The 22,376-nt window shown below is 49.5% G+C and overlaps 1 protein-coding gene across 2 annotated transcripts; it reads right to left on the reverse strand.

The window, feature by feature from the left end:
* Window positions 1-847: 847 nt before the first annotated feature.
* Window positions 848-16,807, reverse strand: ERRFI1 (ERBB receptor feedback inhibitor 1). Of its 2 annotated transcripts, XM_058161302.1 has the most exons (4): window positions 16,737-16,807; window positions 4,852-5,046; window positions 4,625-4,698; window positions 848-3,893 (listed from the first exon to the last, which is right to left on the reverse strand). In XM_058161302.1, the coding sequence occupies exons 2-4, from the start codon at window positions 4,962-4,964 to the stop codon at window positions 2,758-2,760; spliced, it is 1,323 nt and encodes a 440-aa protein (XP_058017285.1). In that variant the 5' UTR covers window positions 4,965-5,046; window positions 16,737-16,807; the 3' UTR covers window positions 848-2,757. The 2 variants fall into 2 exon arrangements, with proteins under 2 accessions (XP_058017285.1, XP_058017286.1); XM_058161303.1 differs by lacking the exon at window positions 16,737-16,807 and having other exon boundaries at window positions 4,833-5,037.
* Window positions 16,808-22,376: the final 5,569 nt, after the last annotated feature.

Here is a 22,376-nt window from a genome sequence, read left to right on the forward strand (position 1 = left end):
AAAAAAACTTATCTTTAGATAACGAGCTTTAGTCCAAAACTATTTTATTAAAATAAATTCGATTTAAAAAAAAAGACTTAAATCAGAAAAATCCGATGTAAATTTTTAAAAATCTTATTTTTTTTAAAAAAAAATAAAAATTATCCACTCGGTTTTCAAACCTCCATTCTGAAATGTGTGTGTGTGTTGGAAAAACCAAATTGTCCTTTTAAGAAAAGGGTCCCCAAACTTGGCCGCTTTAAGACTTGTGGACTTCAACTCCCAAAATCCTCCAGCCAGCATAGCATAGCATAGCTGGCTGGAGAATTCTGGGAGTTGAAGTCCACAAGTCTTAAAGCGGCCAAGTTTGGGGACCTCTGTTTTAAGCCAAGAGGACGCAAACTTTTAGCAAAGATGATGTAACACCCCTGAGGTTATTTTAAACGTTCTGACAAGCCAAGTCGAAAGAGGGGGAAGTCCGACTTGCTTAACAACCGTCATAAAACCGCGCAGGGAGCTGTGCCTCGCTCAGCAACACAAAAATTGTGGCGGCTGTAAACCGAGGAGTTAAAAATCCCAAAACACACAGCTGCCTGTCTTCTTCAAACTCAGCCTACAAGTTCTTGTGCAGCCGCAGCGTGGCAGACTGCCCAATGTTGATAGTAGGCACATCGTACGATGGGATTGTCCAATGTTGGAGTGCGTAGAAACACACACCCTAAAAAACACACACCGAGTGGCAGTTGTGTGTGTGGCAACTCCATTTGGCTCGCAGTCTTTAAAAAAAAAAGCAGAGGACGGATCGAAGTAGAACAGGGAGGGAAGCCCGGATAACCAATAAATATAGGAGCTGCGCTTTTACCATAAATAAGTATGTCATAACTTTATTAAAATCCAAGACGTGACAACGTATATTGTCAGTGTACAACTGAACACAACCCCCTCGGCAACTGTACACCCCAGATCTAAGTTATTTTCAGTGCATTGTTTCTGTGATTTAACCTTCATTTCGTTTGGATTAGAACGGTCGACTTTCCTAAAATGTCAGGAAAGGGGAAAAAAAGAGAGAGAGAAAATGTTCCCATATTCGCGGATCGGGAAGTGTAAACAACGGGAGTTTGTGTTAATCCCCAAAAAAACCCTCCCACGGACAGACCTTGGTCCGGGAGCCCGTTTTGGCCGCCTGTTTATTTATCCAGTGTGCATGTCGAGTGTGAGAAGGTGGAGGGAAAATTATTCAAAAATGGGACCAAGCAGGCTCCGTTCCCAAGATTCGTGACCCACAACCAAGACCGGCTCTGTATCTACACAATTGGTCCCCCTTTTCAAACAAATATTGTGGCTGAGTCGGAATGCATTTTTTTTTTAGTTGTTGTGTGGTCACACAAAGGCTCCATTGGCTGCTGACGGACCACAACAAAGCCCTCTGCAGCTGCAGAAACACCGAGCTGTTGATCTAGAGCCAACCCAACCTTTCCCCCTCCGGGCTGTGGTCCACTTCCGGGCCGTGGCCCGTTTTTGGAACTGGGCCGTACCAGCGGCCAGCGACTCTACACATGTGTGTAGCTTTACTTGCACGTGAGCGGTGGGCGTTCGCACACTGAAGGTTCACTTGCACGAACTGCGGGCGCGCTCCGCTCGGGCGCGAAGGTCCAAATGGAGACACGAAACCAAGTAGTGGGTTTCACTCACCTTCGCTACCGGTTTGGAATTGTGAGCGCGCGGGTGTGCGTGCGCTCGCTTCATTCGTGGTGGCACTTCTGTGCATGCGCAGAGCATCTGTGATGACGTCCGGGTGGGTGGGCAGAGCCTCCCGCCGCTACCTGTTTGGCCGAACCAGGGCGAACTGGTAGAAACCCACCACTGCCCTAAAGCATCTCCTCTCCCTGCACCCTCACCCCCCCACAGGGCCAGACCACCAAGCTAGAAAGTTTGGGGACCCATGGATCTAAAGAAATCCAATCAATCTTTCCCGGGCTTCAAAATGTAGACGGCTACGCAGCCCGTGGAACAAGACCAAAGAAGGGCCAAGCCAAGGGACAGGGAAGTGGGTGGGTGGCCAACTCTGCCCATGGCCGTGTTCCCCCCCCCCCCCAAAAAAAAAGGAACAGAGAAGAAAAAACATCCTGGGACAGAAATAATTTAAAAGTCTATCTACCTACCCCACCCCCCAAAGTGGAAAAACGTCTATTAACACCCGCAAAAAAAAATACTGAACTTGCTTTTTCTTCTGGGCTTTCTCCTTAGCAAGACTACAATTCGGTCGTTCTAACGTAGGTGAGTTTCTACATATAGGTATATATTATTCTAGAATGGGGGTCCCCAACCCGGGGGTCGCAGCCCACTACCGAGCAGTGGACCGTTCAGAACCGGGCAGGCGAGTGTACACGTGCAACGCCATTTGTGCGAGTGGCGTGTGCGGTCGCGCAAAAAGGAGGTGCGCGCCCTCGCACGGAGCCATCCCACCTCCACCTCCCAACACACACCGTTTCGTAAAACCGTCAAGGTCGGAGACCGCAGCTCTAGAATATTCAATAACTGGCCAACCGCAGTTGTGTAGGAACTTGCTCTCCTTCTAAGTCTGCTCCTGCCTGGGTGTCGGCAGTTGAGCCGTAGCTACAATTGCTGTATATCCAGGAGGCTCCACACGGATGTCTCCGCCTCCCCTTTTACGTCCAGGAGCAGCTAAGTCTCTACACAGGGTCCTTGGAGAAGTAGTCGTTGTTCTCGGATTCAAAACCTTTTTAACGTTCACCGCTGTCCTGTCACCACTGGTCCCTAGGGAGAAACCATGCACGCCAAATGTTTGCGTTTGACTAGTCCTCCCAAGTCAGCCTTGACCAGCGTGGCGGCTTCGTGGCCCGCCTGGCGCCGTCCCTCCTCCGGCCTCAAACTGCCTTCTTCAGCCTCCCGGAAGAACATCTCGTATTTGTCCAAGTAAGGCGGTCTCTCGGGCAAGAGGTAGTAGTGAGTGGAGCTGACTTTTTTGCCATTTTCGATGATGGGGAGGATACAGGGTACTTTGTGAGCCGAACCTTCGCTGTTCTGCCTCTGGAGAGCTTTGCTGCTGACGTACTTCGGATCCGGGGCAAAACTCTGTGTTGGAGGCATGACCCCGTGGAGATACGCCGGCAACGTTTTGGGACTCGGCGTCCGAGAATGGCTCCAGGGCAAAGGTTCCCGCGGAGGCACCTTGGGCGGTTTGTCCTCGTCACTGTACGCACCGGAGGTCACTTCGGCCGACCACCTCCGATAATCGGGTTTGAGGGGCCGGGGAGGCAGAGGTACCCTGGGGGGAACCTCAGGTTTGTCATCGTCCGAGCTGGGAGATGAACGACAGAGATGGCTGGAGACCCTGACTGACGGTTTGTTGAAGGAGCCAGCGGGGCCGGAATGAGAACGGCGGAGCCGGCGGTGAGGTTGTTGTTGTGGCGGTGGAGGGGGTGGACAGACGGTCCCTGGGCAGCTGGCTTGTTGCGGCTTCACCTCTGCGGGAGTGTCGAAGTAGGCGTAGTTAATCTGGCCGCAGCCCCTGAAACTTCGCCTACCCTGAGCCAAAAGCTTAAAACCGGGACTCGCGCAGTTCTCCAGCAAGAAGTCGGTATCTGAACTGGTCAGGAACTCCACTTCTCGGTCCACTTCATCATGCAGGAAGTTTTCGGCGATGGGCAGAGGAGGCAGCGGACGGGCGCTTCGTTCCACCGAAGACAGGGGGAGGGAGAGGAGTGGCCCGCTCTTCCCCGGGACTTGAGAAGGCGTCTCGTCCGAGTTCCGGTTCATGGTCAGAGAAAGTCCACCGAAGCTGGAAATGAGGTGGTCTTCGGAGGCGGAAGGAGCAGCAGGGCGAAGGAGAGAAGGGCTGGCTCTCAAGACAAAGCTCGGACCACCGTCTGGATCGGGAGAGGAGACCTGGCCTAGGAGGAAAGTTATCTTGGGATAAATAAGGTAAAGGTAAACGACTAGCATATATGTGCTAGTCGTTCCCGACTCTAGGGGGCGGTGCTCCTCTCTGTTTCAAAGCCGAAGAGCCAGCGCTGTCCGAAGACGTCTCCGTGGTCATGTGGCCGGTGTGACTCAACGCCAAAGGCGCACGGAACGCTGTTCCCTTCCCATCAAAGGTGGTCCCTATTTTTCTACTTGCATTTTTTTTTTACCTGCTTTTGAACTGCTAGGTTGGCAGGAGCTGGGACAAGGAACGGGAGCTCACCCCCATTACGCGACACTAGGGATTCAAACCACTGAACTGCCGACCTTTTGATTGACAAGCTCAGTGTCTTAGCCACTGAGCCATTGAGTCCCTTTTAGGAAGAAAGGTATCTTGAGATAAATAATAGATTTTGGATAATTGGAAACACCACAAAGGAAACTTTGCCTTTTATGGAGAGTTCCCTGATTTTTTGGGTTTTGTGGACCGGCCGTTTGTGGGGGGAAGGGAAGGGGCATGTTCCCCACGAGCAGTGGGCTTGCATGGAACCATCCCCTCCGCCCCCCACCCCAACCCGTCTGCAAAGCCAAAAAATTTGGAGACCCCTGCGCTAGAGGACAAGCTAAGACAAGAGGAACGCAAGGCCTTCCGCGCGACGGGGACCCCAAAATCCTTCCGGTGGGATAAAATAAGAAACGGGACCATTTCCGAGGTACCTACCGACGGAGGTCAGAGGATGCGGTCCTGGATTCAGGTTGCAAGCCATTGCTACCGAGTCCACGTGGAAGAAAGGGCTGGGTTGTAAGAGAAAGGAGGGGAGGGGGAGAAACACATTCATAAATGAAACGACGGACGGTCTCGCACGACGGTGTGTCTAAGAGCCCAGCGCACTGCGTCGTCCATGTCTCCCCCCCCCACACATACACACCTCTTTGTCCAGCACTCACTTGGCAAGCTGGCTGTTGTGGCGGCGGCAACAGGCCTCCAGGCTTCCATTACGGAGAAAGCCAGGGTTCAAGGAGAGGTTGACCTCCTGGGCGGCAATGCCTGTAGTGGACATGGCCTGGGCTGGACAACGCTCGGCCCCTCCGTCGTCGGGCTTTCAGAAGGAGTCCATGGTCTTCAGCATCTACCTGGGCACCCTGAGACAGAAGGAAGAGGGGAGCGTAAGAATGACCCCAGGGTCAAAGGAGAAGTGGGGGGGGGGCGTGCGATGGCTCGTATTTTCAGGCCTAGAGAGTAGCTCCTTTGGAAGGAGCCAGGGACGATGCCGAGAGGATTGTGGCTGGAAGGGACCTTGAAGGTCTTCTAGTCCAACCCCCTGCTCAAGCAGCAGACCCTAGATGCTGCAACGGTCGTAAGTGTGAAAAACGGTCCCAAGTCCGTTGTAACTTCGAATGGCCCCTAAATGAACGGTGTTGTTAAGTCCATTAAGTCGACCGGGATATTTCAGGCTTCTCCATAAAGGAAGTTTATGGCTTTCCATAACACCGGTTCCCTTTGTGGAAGCCAAGAATGCAGCGCTCGGAAAAAGGAGAATGCAACACGGGGGGGGGGGAAAGGAGACCACCCAGTGTTTTAATGAGGATTATGCAAGTAAGCAATAATGATATTATTAGCATAATGACTAATTATTCCTATGTTTTGAGCTCTTTTCTTTCTTTCTTTCTTTTTTTCTTTCTTTCTTTCTTTTTCTTTCTTTCCTTTCCCTCTTTTTCTTTCTTTCTTTTTCTCTTTCCTTATCTTTCCTCTCTTTCCTTCTTTTTCCTTCTTTCTTTCTTTCTGTCCTTTCCTTCTTTCTTTCTCTCTTTCCTTTTGTTTTTCTTTCTTTCTCTTTCTTTCCTTTCCCTCTTTTTCTTTCTTTCTCTTTCTCTCTTTCCTTCTTTCTCTCCTTTTCTTTCGTTCTTTATTTCTCTCTCGCTCTCTTTCTTTCTTTCCTTCCCCTCTTTTTTTCTTTCTCTCTCTCTCTCTCTTTCCGTCTTTTTCCTTCTTTCTCTTTCTCTCCTTTTCTTTCCTTCTCTCTCTTTCCTTCTCTTTCTTTTCTTTCTCTCTCTTTTCCCTCTTTTTCTTTCTCTCTCTCTCTCTTTCGGTCTTTTTCCTTCTTTCTCATTTTCTCTCGCTCTCTCTTTTTCCTTTCCTTTCCTTTTCTCCCTCTTTTTCCTTCTCTTTCTTTCTCTCTTTGTCTTTCCCCTTTTTTGTTCGTTCTTTCTTTTCTTTCTCTTTGTTTTCCTTTCTTGCTCTCTTTCTACCCTTTCCCTCCCCTTCCTTTCCTTCTCCTGTCCCTAAATCACAAAAGGCCTCTCTGCGCCCCACCCTATCTGCTCCCTCCCGGCCTCAGTTTCTCAAAATTTCCCCCGCTGGCTGGCGTGTGGGAGAAGAAAGCTGGGCTAGGAAAGGAAATTGGTTGCAGCGCCCTTCCTGTCTCCAGAAACACCCCCTGCGCATAATGACAACTTGCCAGGTGTGTTATTAGCGAAAGGAAGTTGTGGCCTAATGAAGGGATGGAGGACAATATCCTGGCAAGGGAGGGGAGGGATGCCCAGGTCAGAGCTGAATCACCCAGCCGGGGGAAGATTGGAGAGAAGGGGCACCTGGAGCCCCCCCACCCCAGCATTACCCTCGATGGGCCCAGGGCAGGGCAGGCGAGACGAAGCCAAACAAGGAGAGGAGCAACCTAGAACTAAGGAGCAATTTCCTGGAAGTGAGGATAACCAGTGGAACGACTTGCCACCAGAAGTCGTGGGCTTTTAAGATGAGATCGCACAACCATCCATCTGGAGTAGTATAGGTTCTCCTGCCTGAGCAGGGGGTTGGACTAGAAGACCTCCAAGGTCCCTTCCATCTCTCTTCTCATTGATTGGATTGATTTGATATGATCCAGGGTTTCCTGCTTGAGCAATGGGTTGGACTAGAAGACCTCCAAGGTCCCTTCCAGCTCTATTCTGACCGGCAAACACTCAGCTGTCTTACTAAGCCCACTTAAGATCCCTTGCACCGTCCAAAAAGAGACCCCCCCGAAATTCCTTTCGCTTCAATTGCTGCTAGCACACAAACACAACAACACAACACAACCACGAGCCGTTTTTTGTTCCAAAAAAAAAATACAACAGCAACCCAAACTGCTCTAATTTGCAAAGCCATTCTCTCCTGCCTGGGCCTGTCATACTACAAGCAATTATGGTGTGTGTGTGTGTGTGTGTGTGTGTGTGTGTGTGTGTGTGTGTTTGTGTGTGTCTACTCTGCACAAAGAGAGACAGAGAAAGAGAGGGGGGGGTTTTCAGAGTTCCCTTGGCTGGGCTTACAAGACCCTCACCCCCCACCCCCGGGGAAAAAAACCCTCCCAGCCTTTGCTCTCTCCCTTTCGGTAACCTAGTTTTTTGCCTACTCAGCCGCCAACTATCAGGAGTAAATCTCCAGAGGCGGGAGGGGCACATCGCTGCCAGAGTCACCCGCCCTGGCCCGGCTGCTCATCCCGGTTTAACAACTGCCTGACATCACTTCCTCCGCCTTTCCAACGCCTGCGAGAGGAGGAAGAGGAGGAGGAGGAGGATGGGGGGGGGAGCAGTAGAAGGCACCCATCGGAAGCCACTCCCAAGTTAATACAGGTTTCCGCCGCACAGCCTGGAGGGGGAAAACTCAGCACAACCAAAGGGCAGGAGGGCAAGGCGGGCAGCCAGTACCCTCCCTTCCTTCCTTCCTTCCTTCCTTCCTTGGGCAACTGCCTACACCAACCAGAATATAATTATAATTATTATTAGACATTTGGGGATCCCAGGAAATCCGGATCTCTGCCAAGCGTTTCTTAAAAAGCCAGAAATTATATTACTTTTCTTTTCTTTTCTTTTCTTTTTTCTTTTCTTTTCTTTTCTTTTCTTCTTTTCTTTTCTCTTCTCTTCTCTTCTCTACTTACTTTACTTTACTTTTAGTTTAGTGTAGTGTAGTGTAGTTTAACCAGACAGCTTTTAAAATTGAGGCTCGCCCGCCTGTGCCCGTCCGGGCCCCGAGAGAAAAGGCAGGGCGAGAAGGCACGGTTGGCGCCTCGAAGCAGCCCACCCTGGAGGGGCCACTACCGCCCACCACCAACCAACCTTCTCCGGAGGAAAGGGGGGGGGAATTTTGAAGGAGATCCGGGGCTGGTACACGACAGGTTGGCTGATCTGGGAGATTTGGGGTGTTTTTTTTTCTCCGGAAGGTTATCCCCCCCCCCCAAAAAAATCAGAATCGGAGGAGGGACAATATTACCTAGATGGGGTGATTGGAAGGGTCTGCAAGGAAAGCACCCAGCTCAGTCCTCCTCTTCCTCCCCCTCCTCGTCTCTGCAAACCCCACTCCCCTTCAAGCACTGATGATGTTACCTAGCTGGGTCATGAAACATTTGCAAGAAAACAACAACCCCCAAGCTCAGAGAGCACCAAGGACCCCACAGTTCTCCTCCTCTTCCTCCTCCTCTTTCCTTTTCCTCCCTTCTTCCCTTTCTCTTCTCCTCTTCCTCCTCCTCCTCAAACCCCACCTCCTTCTTGCACTGATGATGTTACCTAGTTGGGTTATGAAACGTCTGAGAACCACCAACCCACAATCCTACACACACACACACACAAACACACACACACACACAGAGGCTCCTTGGTGCCCTCTGAGCATATTTTCTTGCAGACGTTCTTTTATTAACCTAACTAGGTAAATTATCCGTCCTCCCACCTCTGCACTGATGGCGTTGCCTAGTTGGGTCATGAGACGTCTGCAAAGAAAACCACCAAGCTCAAGAGACCACCGAGGACCCCCTCAAATTGAGACCCCCGGTCTCTTCTTAAAAACCTCCAGGGATGGAGCCACCCACAAATTCTGGAGGCAAATTATTCCACTGGTTTCTGGGATTACAGAATTGCAGAATGACTGAGTTGGCAGGGACCCTGGAGGTCATCTATCCCAACCCCCTCAAATTGAGACTGCTGGTAAAAAATAAATAAAAAAATAAAATAAAACATTTACCATTCGGCGTCATTTTTCATTGAACAGCGAAAGGAAATTCTCGCCTTCCGCTTTTCAAAGGGGGGCCCGGATGTGACCCGAATGCGATTCAGCCAAAAAATTTTTCAAGGAAGGTACAAGCGAAACCCCCAAGAGGTAGTCCTCCACTTACAACGGTTCGTTTAGTGACCGTTCAAAAGTTACAACGGACCTGGGGGGGGAAAAAAGGGGGACTTTTGACCAGTTTTTGTTTTCACACTTACGACCGTTGAAGCCGTCCCCAGTGGTCGCGTGATCGAAATTCAGGCGTTTGGCCACCGACTTGGATTTACGACGGTTGTTGGCTCCCAAAGTCACGTGACCCGCTATTGCGACCTTCTGACTAGCAAAAGCCGAGGGGAGAAGCCGGATTCACTTACCAACCGTGTTCCTCCCTTAACAACGGCAGTGATTCACTTAACAACTGTAGCAAGAAAGGCCGTAAAACGGGGCAAAGCCCACTTAAATGTCTTGCTTAACAGCAGAAATTTGGGGCCTGAATTGCGGTCGTTAAATTCGAGGTAAGCCACGTTATATATTTATTATAAATTTACCCTGCCTTTTCATGGATTTATTTATTTTTACAACTGAAGGCAAGGTGGCTCATCTTCCCTCCATCTATGTTCCATACAACAACCCTGCGAGGTAGGCTTGACCGAAAGAACAACATGTGGCCCTTCCCAATCTCTAAGTCTGATTCAATATATATATACATACAATTTTACGCAGGAGAAAACCCGAATAACCAAAGACCTACATATATATATATGTATGTATGTATGTATGTATGTATGTATGTATGTCTTTGGTTATTCGGGTTTTCTCCCGCGTAAAATTGGAGGTGTCTTGGCGACGTTTCGATGAAGTCTCATTCGTCATCTTCAGGCTTCAGCTTCGTGCTTCTGGGAGCAATGTGTGATTCCCAGAAACACGAAGCTGAAGCCTGAAGATGACGAATGAGACTTCGTCGAAACGTCGCCAAGACACCTCCAAATATATATATATATATATATATATATATATATATATATATATATATATATATATAGGCAAAAGTTGCAAAAACTCCTTTTAGACTTTTTTAAAAAAATGGTTCCATTTTCATATCCGAGTTAAGAAATGCTAGCCCATTTCACCACTGCGCTGAGTTGTAAAATGCTAAAAATATGTGGGTTTTGTTTTTGTTGTTTTTTTGGGGTTTTCAGCCATCCACGAGATATAAAATTGTGGATGAGTCAGAGGTGTCCCTTCCAAAGTAAAAATACTGGAATTTCACAGCCGGATGAATAGACTATATAATCACAGGATGTTATGACCAAGTCATCCGCCGCTCTTTCTGCCTGCTCAGCTGGAGGGAGATAAGATTTGGTGAAGGGTCAGGGACGAATTGGGATCAGAAGAGAGCCGGAAGGGACCCTTTGAGGTCTTCTAGCCCAACCCCCTGCTCAAGTGGGAGATGTAGACCATTTCAATCAATCAATCAGAAGAGAGCCGGAAGGGACCCTTTGAGGTCTTCTAGTCCAACCCCCTGCTCAAGCAGGAGATCCTACCTAGACCATTTCAATCAGTCAGAACAGGGCTGGAAGGGACCTCAGAGGTCTTCTAGTCCAACCAACCAAGCTCAGAGAGCGCCATGGGCCCCTCAGTTCTCCATCTCCTTTCTCCTCTATTTGCAAACTCTACTTCCTTCTCAAGCACTGATGGCGTTACCAAGTTGGGTCATGAAAGGTCTGCAAGAAAACCCACCAAAATTAGAGAGCACCACAGATCCCCCTCTCTTCCTCCTCTTCCTCTCCTCCTCCTCTTCCTCCCCCAACCCTGCAAATCCTACTCCCTTCTATCACAGATGCTACCTTGCTGGGTTCATGAAATATTTGCAAGAAAGAGCTTAAGGCACATCTATTCATTTGCGCAGGGCTAGCCTAGGGTTTTTAGTTTTAAATTTGAGTTTTAATGGGGTTTTATACTATTTTAGTGATATTTTAATTTCGGCCCAATTAATAAGTTTTTTAATTGTTGTTTTTACTTGTATTATTCTTATGTTTTTATTTGGCTGTACACCGCCCTGAGTCCTTCGGGAGATAGGGCGGTATAAAAAATTTGAATAAATAAATAAATAAAACCAAGCTCAGAGTTAGATGAACAGAGAGGAAACCTCCCTCCCTTCTCTAGCACTGATGATGTTATCTAGTTGGGTCATGAAACGTTTGCAAGAAAACAACAACCCCCAAGCTCAGAGAGCACCAAGGACCCCACAGCCCTCCTCCTCTTTCCTTTTCCTCCCTTCTTCCCTTTCTCTTCTCCTCTTCCTCCTTCCACAAACCCCACCTCCCTTCTAGCACTGATAATGTTCCCTAGTCGGGTCATGAAACGCCTGCAAGAAAACCACCAGGCTCGGAGAAGCACCAAGGACTCTTCAATTTCAACCCTGAGCAAACAAATATTCTTCCTTTGTTGGTACACACAGTCACACACATGCACAAATATGTCCCTAGGTCAGCCACGTGGGATTCCGTCGCCCCAAATTCTCACGGCATGCGCTGCTCACCACTCAAAGCAAAAATTCAGCGTATCCGAAGGTTGCTGCGCAAATGTTAAACGTTGCCTTGGTAGCCCCGAATTGGAACGGATTCCTGGGTTTTTCTCCCCCTTGCCTGCTTCAGCTGCAGCAAAAAACCAAACGCAAGCTTGCACAAACCACAACTTAACACACACACACCGTGTCCTTGCCCAACACAACAAAAGGTGTCGTCTCCCCCCACGAGGTTTCTTATCACGGGTCCCAGGGGGAAAAAAACCTTTCTTCGCTCTTCTAACACATACACACACAAAGTCCTTTGGGGGTAAATGACGTTGCTCCCAGAAGGGCAAAAACATCCATTGACGGATTACACAAAATTGTGGGTCGTTGTCGGCCGTTTTCAAGCTAACATTTTAATTCGGAAGCATTCGAAGTAAAGACTTTTAGCAAAAGCTGGTTTTGGAGGAAGACCAAAGAATAGCGGAAACCTTTTGAGTTGGGAGTGGGGGGGGAGGCTAATCAGAAAAGAGCTGGGAGGGACCTTGGAGGTCTTCTAGTCCAACCCCCTGCTCAAGCAGGAGACCCTCGACTATTTCAATCCATCCATCCATCCAAATAGAGCTGGAAAGGACCTTGGGGGGTCTTCTAATCCAACCCCCTTCCCAAGTAGGAGATTCTACTTAGACCATTCCAGACAGGTGGCTGTCCAGTCTCTTCTTAAAAACCTCCAGTGTTGGAGCACACACAACTTCCGGTGGCAAGCTGTTCCACGGGTTAATTCTCCTCACCGCCAGGAAATTTCTCCTTAATTCCAGGTTGCTTCTCTCTTTAGTTGGTTTCCCATCCATTATTCTTTGCCTGGGCTTCAGGTGCTTTGGAAAACAAACTGACCCCCTCTTCTTTGGGGCAGCCCCTCAAATACTGGACGATGCTATCACATATCCCCCCCCCTCTTCCCCCCCCCCCCGGTGTCCTCCTTTTCTCTAGACTGGTGGGCAAACCCAAATCCTGCAAGCGTTCTTGGTATGTTTTGCTTTCTAGTCCTTTAATCATCCTAGTTTTTCTCTTCTCTGCATTTTTTCCAAAACATCTTTGTGTGTAATGTGGGGACCAAAACTGGATGCAGCATTCCGAGCGTGGCCTTACTAAAGTTTTGCAAAGTCTAGGAATTCAGAGTTTATTTATTGCTAGCAGTATTCCCTGACCCAATTTCTCCAAGAAGAGCTAGCTTTTCTCTCCTTTGGTCTTTTTATCTCCCTTCCTGTTTCACCGGAAGAAAGCGGGTAATTAACATAGCAGTATCAACAAACCACAGCCACCAGCAAGCTTAGATTACGCAGTTCCGCCACATCCTTTTGTAAGGTGCCAGGGAAGAGCCGAGAGGAGCTACACCAGCACGCAACTCTGGAGGAAGGGACAAGCAGGTTTCAGGGACAGCCCTACTCGCACCTAACCACCAAACCCAGTTGGAAGACACTGGGGTTTGTTGCCGGGCTGCACGCAACGGCAACTGTAGGGTGGGATTTTCGTCGCGCACGTCGTCCTGGACTTGCGACCCGTTCGTTTAGCGTCCGTTCCAAGCTGCAACGGCGCTGAAAAGCAAAGCGACTTAACCCTAACTTAGCCAACGGCAGGGATTCACTTCACAACGGTGGCAAGGAAAAGCTCTTGAAATCGATCCATCGGAATAGAGCTGGAAGGGACCTCGGAGGTCTTCTAGACCAACCCCGTCGCCCAGGCAGGAAACCTTAAGGCGATTCCGGACAAAAGGCTGTCCGGTCTCTTCTTAAAAACCTCCAGGGATGGAGCCACCCACAAATTCTGGAGGCAAATTATTCCACTGGTTTCTGGGATTACAGAATTGCAGAATGGCCGAGTTGGCAGGGACCCTGGAGGTCATCTATCTCAACCCCCTGCTCAAGTAGGAAACCCTAGCCCTTTTCCAGACAAATCTCTTCTTAAAAACCTCCAGGGATGGAGCCGCCCACAACTTCTGGGCGGCACAAACGCAATCCTTGGTAGGCGCCACAAAAAAGCTGGGGGTGCGGGGACCCAGAGCGGCGATGGGGGCTCAGTGGCTAAGAAGCCGAACTTGCCGATCAGAAAGGCCGGCAATTCAGCGGTTTCAAATCCCTAGTAGGGATCAGCTGCGCGAGCAGGGGGTTGGGCTAGATGACCTCCAAGGTCCCTTCCAACTCTGTTCCTGTTAAAAGATATGACGCCTGCTCTGCCCTAGACCGGCACTGCCCGTAACCCATAGTGTGATCTTCTTTTAAGAAAGTGGGGGGGACGGGATGCCTCAAAGCAAGCACCAGGTATCTGATGGAAGCATTTGCAATGGCCGCAGGCGAGAGACTGGCACCAACATTTCTAACACACACCATGTCACACAAATGGCACAATCATTGTTGGCTCGGGCAACGCTCGGGGAAGGGCGGGTGTGTGTGTGGGGGGGGAGGTTGGGACAGCTGGTCCTTCAGCTCTTGCAGCAGAAAGGATAACAGAATAACGGAGCTGGAAGGGGCCTCTGAGGTCTTCTAGTCCAGCCCCCTGCTCAAGCAGGAGACCCTATGGCATTTCAGACAAATGGTAGTCCAATCTCTTCTTAAAAACCTCCAGTTTTTAAGCTACTAGAGGGAAGCCGTTCCATTGATTAGAACAGAATCATAAGAGCTGGAAGGGTCCTTGGAGGTCATCTAGCCCAACCCCCTGGCTCAGGCAGGAGACCCTGCTACACCGTTCCGGAGAAATCGCCGTCCAATCTTTTCTTTTAAAACCTCTCCAGCGATGGAGCAGCACCCACAACTTCTGGAGGCAAACTGGTGAATTGATATTTGGGGTTATAGAATGAAAGAGCTGGAAGGGACCTTGGAGGTCCTCCAGTCCAACCCCCTGGCTCAGGCAGGAGATCCTACACATCAATCAATCAATCAGAATAGAGCTGGAAGGGACCTTGGGGGTCTTCTAGCTCAACCCCCCTGCTCAAGCAGGAGACCCTAGACCAGGGGTCTCCAACCTTGGCCACTTTAAGCCTGACGGACTTCAACTCCCAGAATTCCCCAGCCAGCTTTGCTGGCTGGGGGATTCTGGGAGTTAAAGTCCGCCAGGCTTAAAGTGGCCAAGGTTGGAGACCCCTGCCCTAGACCGTTTCAATCAATCAATCAGAATAGAGCTGGAAAGGACCTTGGTGATCTTCTAGTCCAACCCCCCTGCTCAAGCAGGAGACCCTACCTAGACGGTTTCAGACAGGTGGCCGTCTGGTGGCAAGCCGTTCCGCTGGTGAATCGCCCTTCACCAAGACAAATCCCTTGTGTGTCCAATTGGCCAATAAAAAAAAAACATTCTATTTTATTCAGAAGTTCCTCCTGCATTCCAGGTTGCTTCTCTCCTTCATGAGCTTCCCATCCATGGCTTCCCGTCCTGCCTACCAGGTGGGCTTTGGAAAGGCAGGTGAACTACATCCCCCCCCCGCTCCGCCTCTTCTCCTTTGGGGAGGGGGAGCCCCTTAGATTTGCAAGCTGAGCCCATTCCCCACCCCTTTGGGGTGAATAAACTTCTGAATAAAATAGAATGTTTTTGTTTTTTTATTGGCCAAGTGTGATTGGACACAGAAGGGATTTGTCTTGGTGAAGGGCAATTCACCAGCGGAACGGCTTGCCACCAGACGGCCACCTGTCTGAAATGGGTCTAGGTAGGGTCTCCTGCTTGAGCAGAGGGGTTGGACTAGAAGATCTCCAAGGTCCCTTCCAGCTCTTATTCTGATTGATTGATTGAAACGGTCTAGGGCAGGGGTCTCCAACCTTGGCCACTTTAAGCCTGGTGGACTTTAACTTAAGTTGAAGTCCGTCAGGCTTAAAGTGGCCAAGGTTGGAGACCCCTGCCCTAGACCGTTTCAATCAATCAATCAGAATAGAGCTGGAAGGGACCTTGGAGATCTTCTAGTCCAACCCCCCTGCTCAAGCAGGAGACCCTACCTAGACCCATTTCAGACAGGTGGCCGTCTGGTGGCAAGCCGTTCCACTGGTGAATCGCCCTTCACCAAGACAAATCCCTTGTGCGTCCAATCACACTTGGCCAATAAAAAAACAAAAACATTCTATTTTATTCAGAAGTTCCTCCTGCATTCCAGGTTGCTTCTCTCCTTCATGAGCTTCCCATCCATGGCTTCCCATCCTGCCTACCAGGTGGGCTTTGAAAGGCAGGTGAAATACATCCCCCCCCCCCGCCCCGCCTCTTCCCCTTTGGGGAGGGGGAACCCCTTAGATCTGCAAGCTGAGCCCATTCCCCACCCCTTTGGGGTGAATAAACTTCTGAATAAAATAGAATGTTTTTTTTTATTGGCCAAGTGTGATTGAACGCACAAGGGATTGGTCTTGGTGAAGGGCAATTCGCCAGCGGAACGGCTTGCCACCAGACGGCCACCTGTCTGAAATGGGTCTAGGTAGGGTCTCCTGCTTGAGCAGAGGGGTTGGACTAGAAGATCTCCAAGGTCCCTTCCAGCTCTATTTTGATTGATTGATTGAAACGGTCTAGGGCAGGGGTCTCCAACCTTGGCCACTTTAAGCCTGGCGGACTTTAACTTAAGTTGAAGTCCGTCAGGCTTAAAGTGGCCAAGATTGGGGGCCCCTGGTCTAGGGTCTCCTGCTTGAGCAGGGGGTTGAGCTAGAAGACCCCCAAGGTCCCTTCCAGCTCTTATTCTGATTGATTGATTGAAACGGTCTAGGGCAGGGGTCTCCAACCTTGGCCACTTTTAAGCCTGGCGTACTGCAGCTGGCAGCATGAGTTGGGAAGGAGGGCCACGAGGAGGGTCTTCCTGGCAGCCCCCCACCCCGGGGGGGGGGAGGGAGAAGGACAGGAGGTTGGGGGCGGCGGGGGGCAGGGAGAAAAAAGAGAGAGAGAGAGAGGCGGCTGAGCTGCATGAGCTCACCTCCCTGCCCCCGGGCGGTCTCCTAGCAACGCCCTACCTGGGCTGCAGGTGCACCGCCGTCGCCTCCCCGCCGCGCTTGCAAGACGATGACTAAGGCTTGATTCACTCGCCACCAGCAGCCGCCTGGTGGATTCGGAGCAAGGGCAGAATCGCGCCTGGGAAGAGTCGGGTCCGTCCCCCCCCCCCCCCCGACCCCACCAACACCCCGCCGCAGGGGATCGCAGATGGGGAGGGGGCTTCAACCTTGGCTCGCCCCCCCCCGCGGAGCCCCCAGCCCCAATTCTCCCATGGCATCGGGACCCCCCCCTCCCGGCAGATGCGCAGAGCCCCCACCCCTTCCACCTCCCCCCCCCTCCCGCCCCTTCCCCTCTACTCACCCTAGAGGGCGCCCGCGAGCTCCGCTTTGCAAAGAGCCTCGCTCTCTCCTCGGCGGCGGCGGCGTCACTCTGAGCCCCAGCCCGGGCGAGAGGGCGCTTTTATAGCGGAGGGCGGGGCCGGCGGGAGGCGGGGCGAGAGGGACACGCCCACCACGGAGCCACCTGCCCTCTTAAAGCGGCGATGCGGCGGGGAAGCGAGGCTGTTTTCGGGGGCCCCCCCCCGCTTTTTGGGACGCTCTCGCTTGCCGCGGTTTGTTAAGCGAGTCGCTGCGGTTCTTAAATGAGGAACCCGGTTGTTAAGTGAATCCGGCTTCCCCCCATGGACTTGATTTGTCTTCTAGCCCAACCCCTGCTCAAGCAGGAGACCCTGGGTTATTTCAATTAATCAATCAGAATAGAGCTGGAAGGGGCCTTGGAGGTCATCTAGCCCAACCCCCTGCTCAAACAGGAGACCCTGGATCATTTCAATCAATCAATCAGAATAGAGCTGGAAGGGGCCTTGGAGGTCATCTAGCCCAACCCCCTGCTCAAACAGGAGACCCTGGATTATTTCAATCAATCAATCAGAATAAAGCTGGAAGGGGCCTTGGAGGTCATCTAGCCCAACCCCCTGCTCAAGCAGGAGACCCTGGATTATTTCAATCAATCAATCAGAATAGAGCTGGAAGGGGCCTTGGAGGTCATCTAGCCCAACCCCCTGCTCAAGCAGGAAACCCTGGATCATTGGAATCAATCAATCAGAACAGAGCTGGAAGGGGCCTTGGAGGTCATCTAGCCCAACCCCCTGCTCAAGCAGGAGACCCTGGATCATTTCAATCAATCAATCAGAATAGAGCTGGAAGGGACCTTGGAGGTCATCTAGCCCAGCCCCCTGCTCAAGCAGGAAACCCTGGATCATTGGAATCAATCAATCAGAATAGAGCTGGAAGGGGCCTTGGAGGTCATCTAATCCAACCCCCTGCTCAAGCAGGAGACCCTGGATCACTGGAATCAATCAATCAGAATAGAGCTGGAAGGGGCCTTGGAGGTCATCTAGCCCAACCCCCTGCTCAAGCAGGAGACCCTGGATCATTGGAATCAATCAATCAGAATAGAGCTGGAAGGGGCCTTGGAGGTCATCTAGCCCAACCCCCTGCTCAAGCAGGAGACCCTGGATTATTTCAATCAATCAATCAGAATAGAGCTGGAAGGGGCCTTGGAGGTCATCTAGCCCAACCCCCTGCTCAAGCAGGAGACCCTGGATCATTGGAATCAATCAATCAGAATAGAGCTGGAAGGGGCCTTGGAGGTCATCTAGCCCAACCCCCTGCTCAAACAGGAGACCCTGGATCACTGGAATCAATCAATCAGAATAGAGCTGGAAGGGGCCTTGGAGGTCATCTAATCCAACCCCCTGCTCAAGCAGGAAACCCTGGATCACTGGAATCAATCAATCAGAATAGAGCTGGAAGGGGCCTTGGAGGTCATCTAGCCCAACCACCTGCTCAAACAGGAGACCCTGGATCATTGGAATCAATCAATCAGAATAGAGCTGGAAGGGGCCTTGGAGGTCATCTAGCCCAACCCCCTGCTCAAGCAGGAGACCCTGGATTATTTCAATCAATCAATCAGAATAGAGCTGGAAGGGGCCTTGGAGGTCATCTAGCCCAACCCCTGCTCAAGCAGGAGACCCTGGATCATTGGAATCAATCAATCAGAATAGAGCTGGAAGGGGCCTTGGAGGTCATCTAGCCCAACCCCCTGCTCAAACAGGAGACCCTGGATCATTGGAATCAATCAATCAGAATAGAGCTGGAAGGGGCCTTGGAGGTCATCTAGCCCAACCCCCTGCTCAAGCAGGAGACCCTGGATTATTTCAATCAATCAATCAGAATAGAGCTGGAAGGGGCCTTGGAGGTCATCTAGCCCAACCCCTGCTCAAGCAGGAAACCCTGGATCATTGGAATCAATCAATCAGAATAGAGCTGGAAGGGGCCTTGGAGGTCATCTAATCCAACCCCCTGCTCAAGCAGGAGACCCTGGATTATTTCAATCAATCAATCAGAATAGAGCTGGAAGGGGCCTTGGAGGTCATCTAGTCCAGCTCCCTGCTCAAGCAGGAGACCCTGGATTATTTCAATCAATCAATCAGAATAGAGCTGGAAGGGGCCTTGGAGGTCATCTAGCCCAACCCCCTGCTCAAGCAGGAGACCCTGGATCATTTCAATCAATCAATCAGAATAGAGCTGGAAGGGACCTTGGAGGTCATCTAGCCCAGCCCCCTGCTCAAGCAGGAAACCCTGGATCATTGGAATCAATCAATCAGAATAGAGCTGGAAGGGGCCTTGGAGGTCATCTAGCCCAACCCCCTGCTCAAGCAGGAGACCCTGGATCATTTCAATCAATCAATCAGAATAGAGCTGGAAGGGACCTTGGAGGTCATCTAGCCCAGCCTCCTGCTCAAGCAGGAGACCCTGGATCATTGGAATCAATCAATCAGAATAGAGCTGGAAGGGGCCTTGGAGGTCATCTAGCCCAACCCCTGCTCAAGCAGGAGACCCTGGATCATTGGAATCAATCAATCAGAATAGAGCTGGAAGGGACCTTTGGAGGTCATCTAATCCAACCCCCTGCTCAAGCAGGAGACCCTGGATCATTGGAATCAATCAATCAGAATAGAGCTGGAAGGGGCCTTGGAGGTCATCTAGCCCAACCCCTGCTCAAGCAGGAGACCCTGGATCATTGGAATCAATCAATCAGAATAGAGCTGGAAGGGACCTTTGGAGGTCATCTAATCCAACCCCCTGCTCAAGCAGGAGACCCTGGATCATTGGAATCAATCAATCAGAATAGAGCTGGAAGGGGCCTTGGAGGTCATCTAGCCCAACCCCCTGCTCAAGCAGGAGACCCTGGATTATTTCAATCAATCAATCAGAATAAAGCTGGAAGGGGCCTTGGAGGTCATCTAGCCCAACCCCCTGCTCAAGCAGGAGACCCTGGATCATTGGAATCAATCAATCAGAATAGAGCTGGAAGGGGCCTTGGAGGTCATCTAGCCCAACCCCTGCTCAAGCAGGAGACCCTGGATCATTGGAATCAATCAATCAGAATAGAGCTGGAAGGGACCTTTGGAGGTCATCTAATCCAACCCCCTGCTCAAGCAGGAGACCCTGGATCATTGGAATCAATCAATCAGAATAGAGCTGGAAGGGGCCTTGGAGGTCATCTAGCCCAACCCCCTGCTCAAGCAGGAGACCCTGGATTATTTCAATCAATCAATCAGAATAAAGCTGGAAGGGGCCTTGGAGGTCATCTAGCCCAACCCCCTGCTCAAGCAGGAGACCCTGGATCATTGGAATCAATCAATCAGAATAGAGCTGGAAGGGGCCTTGGAGGTCATCTAGCCCAACCCCCTGCTCAAGCAGGAGACCCTCCACCATTTCAATCAATCAATCAATCATTTCTGCACATTCGAAAAATTTCCGGATTATTGCACAGTCCGTTGGTATGGTGGACATTTTCCAGGCTTGCGCGAGTACGATTCTTGCTGCTTTGGCTATGTGAATGATCAAATATTTAATCCTTTTAGGGTAATTTCCTTTAATAATCCCCAGATGAAACAGTTCCGGTTTCAATTCTATATTACAGTAGTGTGATTTCTTTTAGCCATTTTTGTATTTTAATCCAAATTTTTTTTGGACTTCTGGGCAAAGCCACCATACATGGAAGTAGGTACCTTGTAATTGTTTGCATTTCCAGCAATTAGGTTTTAGGTTGGGGTACATTTTTGCAAGTCTTGTTGTGGCTAAATGCCACCGATAGAACATTTTATACTGGTCTTTCTTTATATGCATCAGATTTTGTTAATGTATAGTTTTTCTCAACTTATATATTTCTAATAACAATACACAATTGTATTAAGTTGCAATCAATTATTCCATGTTTTCTCTTATTACTTTTATTTTATTATATAACAAGTGTATACACTACTATTCCCCCTTCTCTTATTTCGGTCGCTTATTCTAACTATCAACACTCTTAAGGGAAGGGAAAAAATAATCAAGCCCAGCTCTTGTTTTGCTAGATTGAATTTTGCAACCGAGTTAAGTCTATCGAATGATTCAAATCAATATGTTGACACAGCAGATGAAGTTGGCAAATCGACTCTGTGACTCATTCTTATATAAGTAACTTAAAAGGGGTATTTTGATGAAGCAGCCATTGCAAAAATTAAAATATTCTAATCGCAAGGCGGAGAGTTCTGTTTTTAATTTATTTTTATTGCTTTTTAATGAATGACAAATAATAATAATAATAATAATCCACAAACATCATCAGGAGGGAGAGGCATAGAAGTAGTCCTTGAGTTACCAGCAGAGTGGAGCCCCACATTTCTGTCCTTAAATGAGACGTTGGTTAAGGGAGTTTTGCCCCGTTTTACGACCTTTTCTTGCCACAGTCGTTAAGTGAACCACTGCAGTGGCTGGCAAGGCTGTTAAGTGAATCTGGATTCCCAATTGAGTTTGCATGTAATAGGGTGTCCTGCCTGAGCAGGGGGTTGGACTACAAAACCTCCAAGGTCCCTTCCATCTCTCTCATTGAGCAGGGGGCTGGGCTAGAAGACCTCCAAGGTCCCTTCCAGCTCTGTTATTCCGTTATATTCTAAGCCACTAAAAAGTGGCTGGACCCAAAACAGCCAAGTATACCGCAGGCTGAAATCTAGACCATGGATGTTCAGACAGCAGTCCGACTTGCCACAAATCAGAAATTCTGAAAAGGCCTAGTTCTGCCCCCGCCTCCCTTCCCCCCCTCCCCATTTAGCAGGCAGGCAAAACCCAAAATAATCAAATTATTTTTCCCACCACAGGCGACTGAATTCCCAACGCTTCCCCTCTTTTGGATCAACGTGGAAAAAGCACCAATCGATTTAAGAACCTTCCCGGCGTTAAAATTAGCTGGGTAACCTCATCACTTTTTTGCATGCATAATCGGTAGAGCTGTGCAGACGCTTCCCCTTAAAATCCGATCAGGCACCGAAACGCAGAAGATTGCAAGAACGCCGGTCTAGCGGAAGAAATAATAGCGAATCTTTTTCCATTCCGGGCACAGTTTCCCAAACTGTGAACGGATTTGGGTTGCTTCGTTCAGAACAAAAGCGACGAATGAATAGATAACATCAATCAAAGACTCTGAATGGAAGGCAGGCAAAAACTGCGCTCAAAATCACACGATGGATTAGCACCGCTTTTTTTTTCCCCAAAATTTTTTTATTAAACAGATTTTAAAAAAACACACACAAAAAAAAGAAATATTAACACTTTCTTCTTTTCAACAGTTTTTGCGTCGGTGATATACCGACGACCGATAGACCATATACCGATAGACCATATACCTTTTCTCTCTCTAATCCTAATGTATCTTTTATACATATATTTCTAATATACCATATATATATCACTATAATAGATTATATTATTCTGATTATTTTATTTACATATATACTTAGATTTTCTTTCCACCATTTTTGTTTCTTCCTATTTGTTCTTATATTTCTACTCCTAATTTAGCCGTTATTTAAGCTTTCCTTGTCCTTATTTTTTCTCTCCCACACTAGGTAATATTCTCTTTCCTCTTTTTCTTGTATCTCCTTATCCATTTCTG

This window comes from Ahaetulla prasina, chromosome 18, assembly GCF_028640845.1.
Source record: "Ahaetulla prasina isolate Xishuangbanna chromosome 18, ASM2864084v1, whole genome shotgun sequence".
In the NCBI taxonomy this organism is placed as follows: domain Eukaryota; kingdom Metazoa; phylum Chordata; class Lepidosauria; order Squamata; family Colubridae; genus Ahaetulla; species Ahaetulla prasina.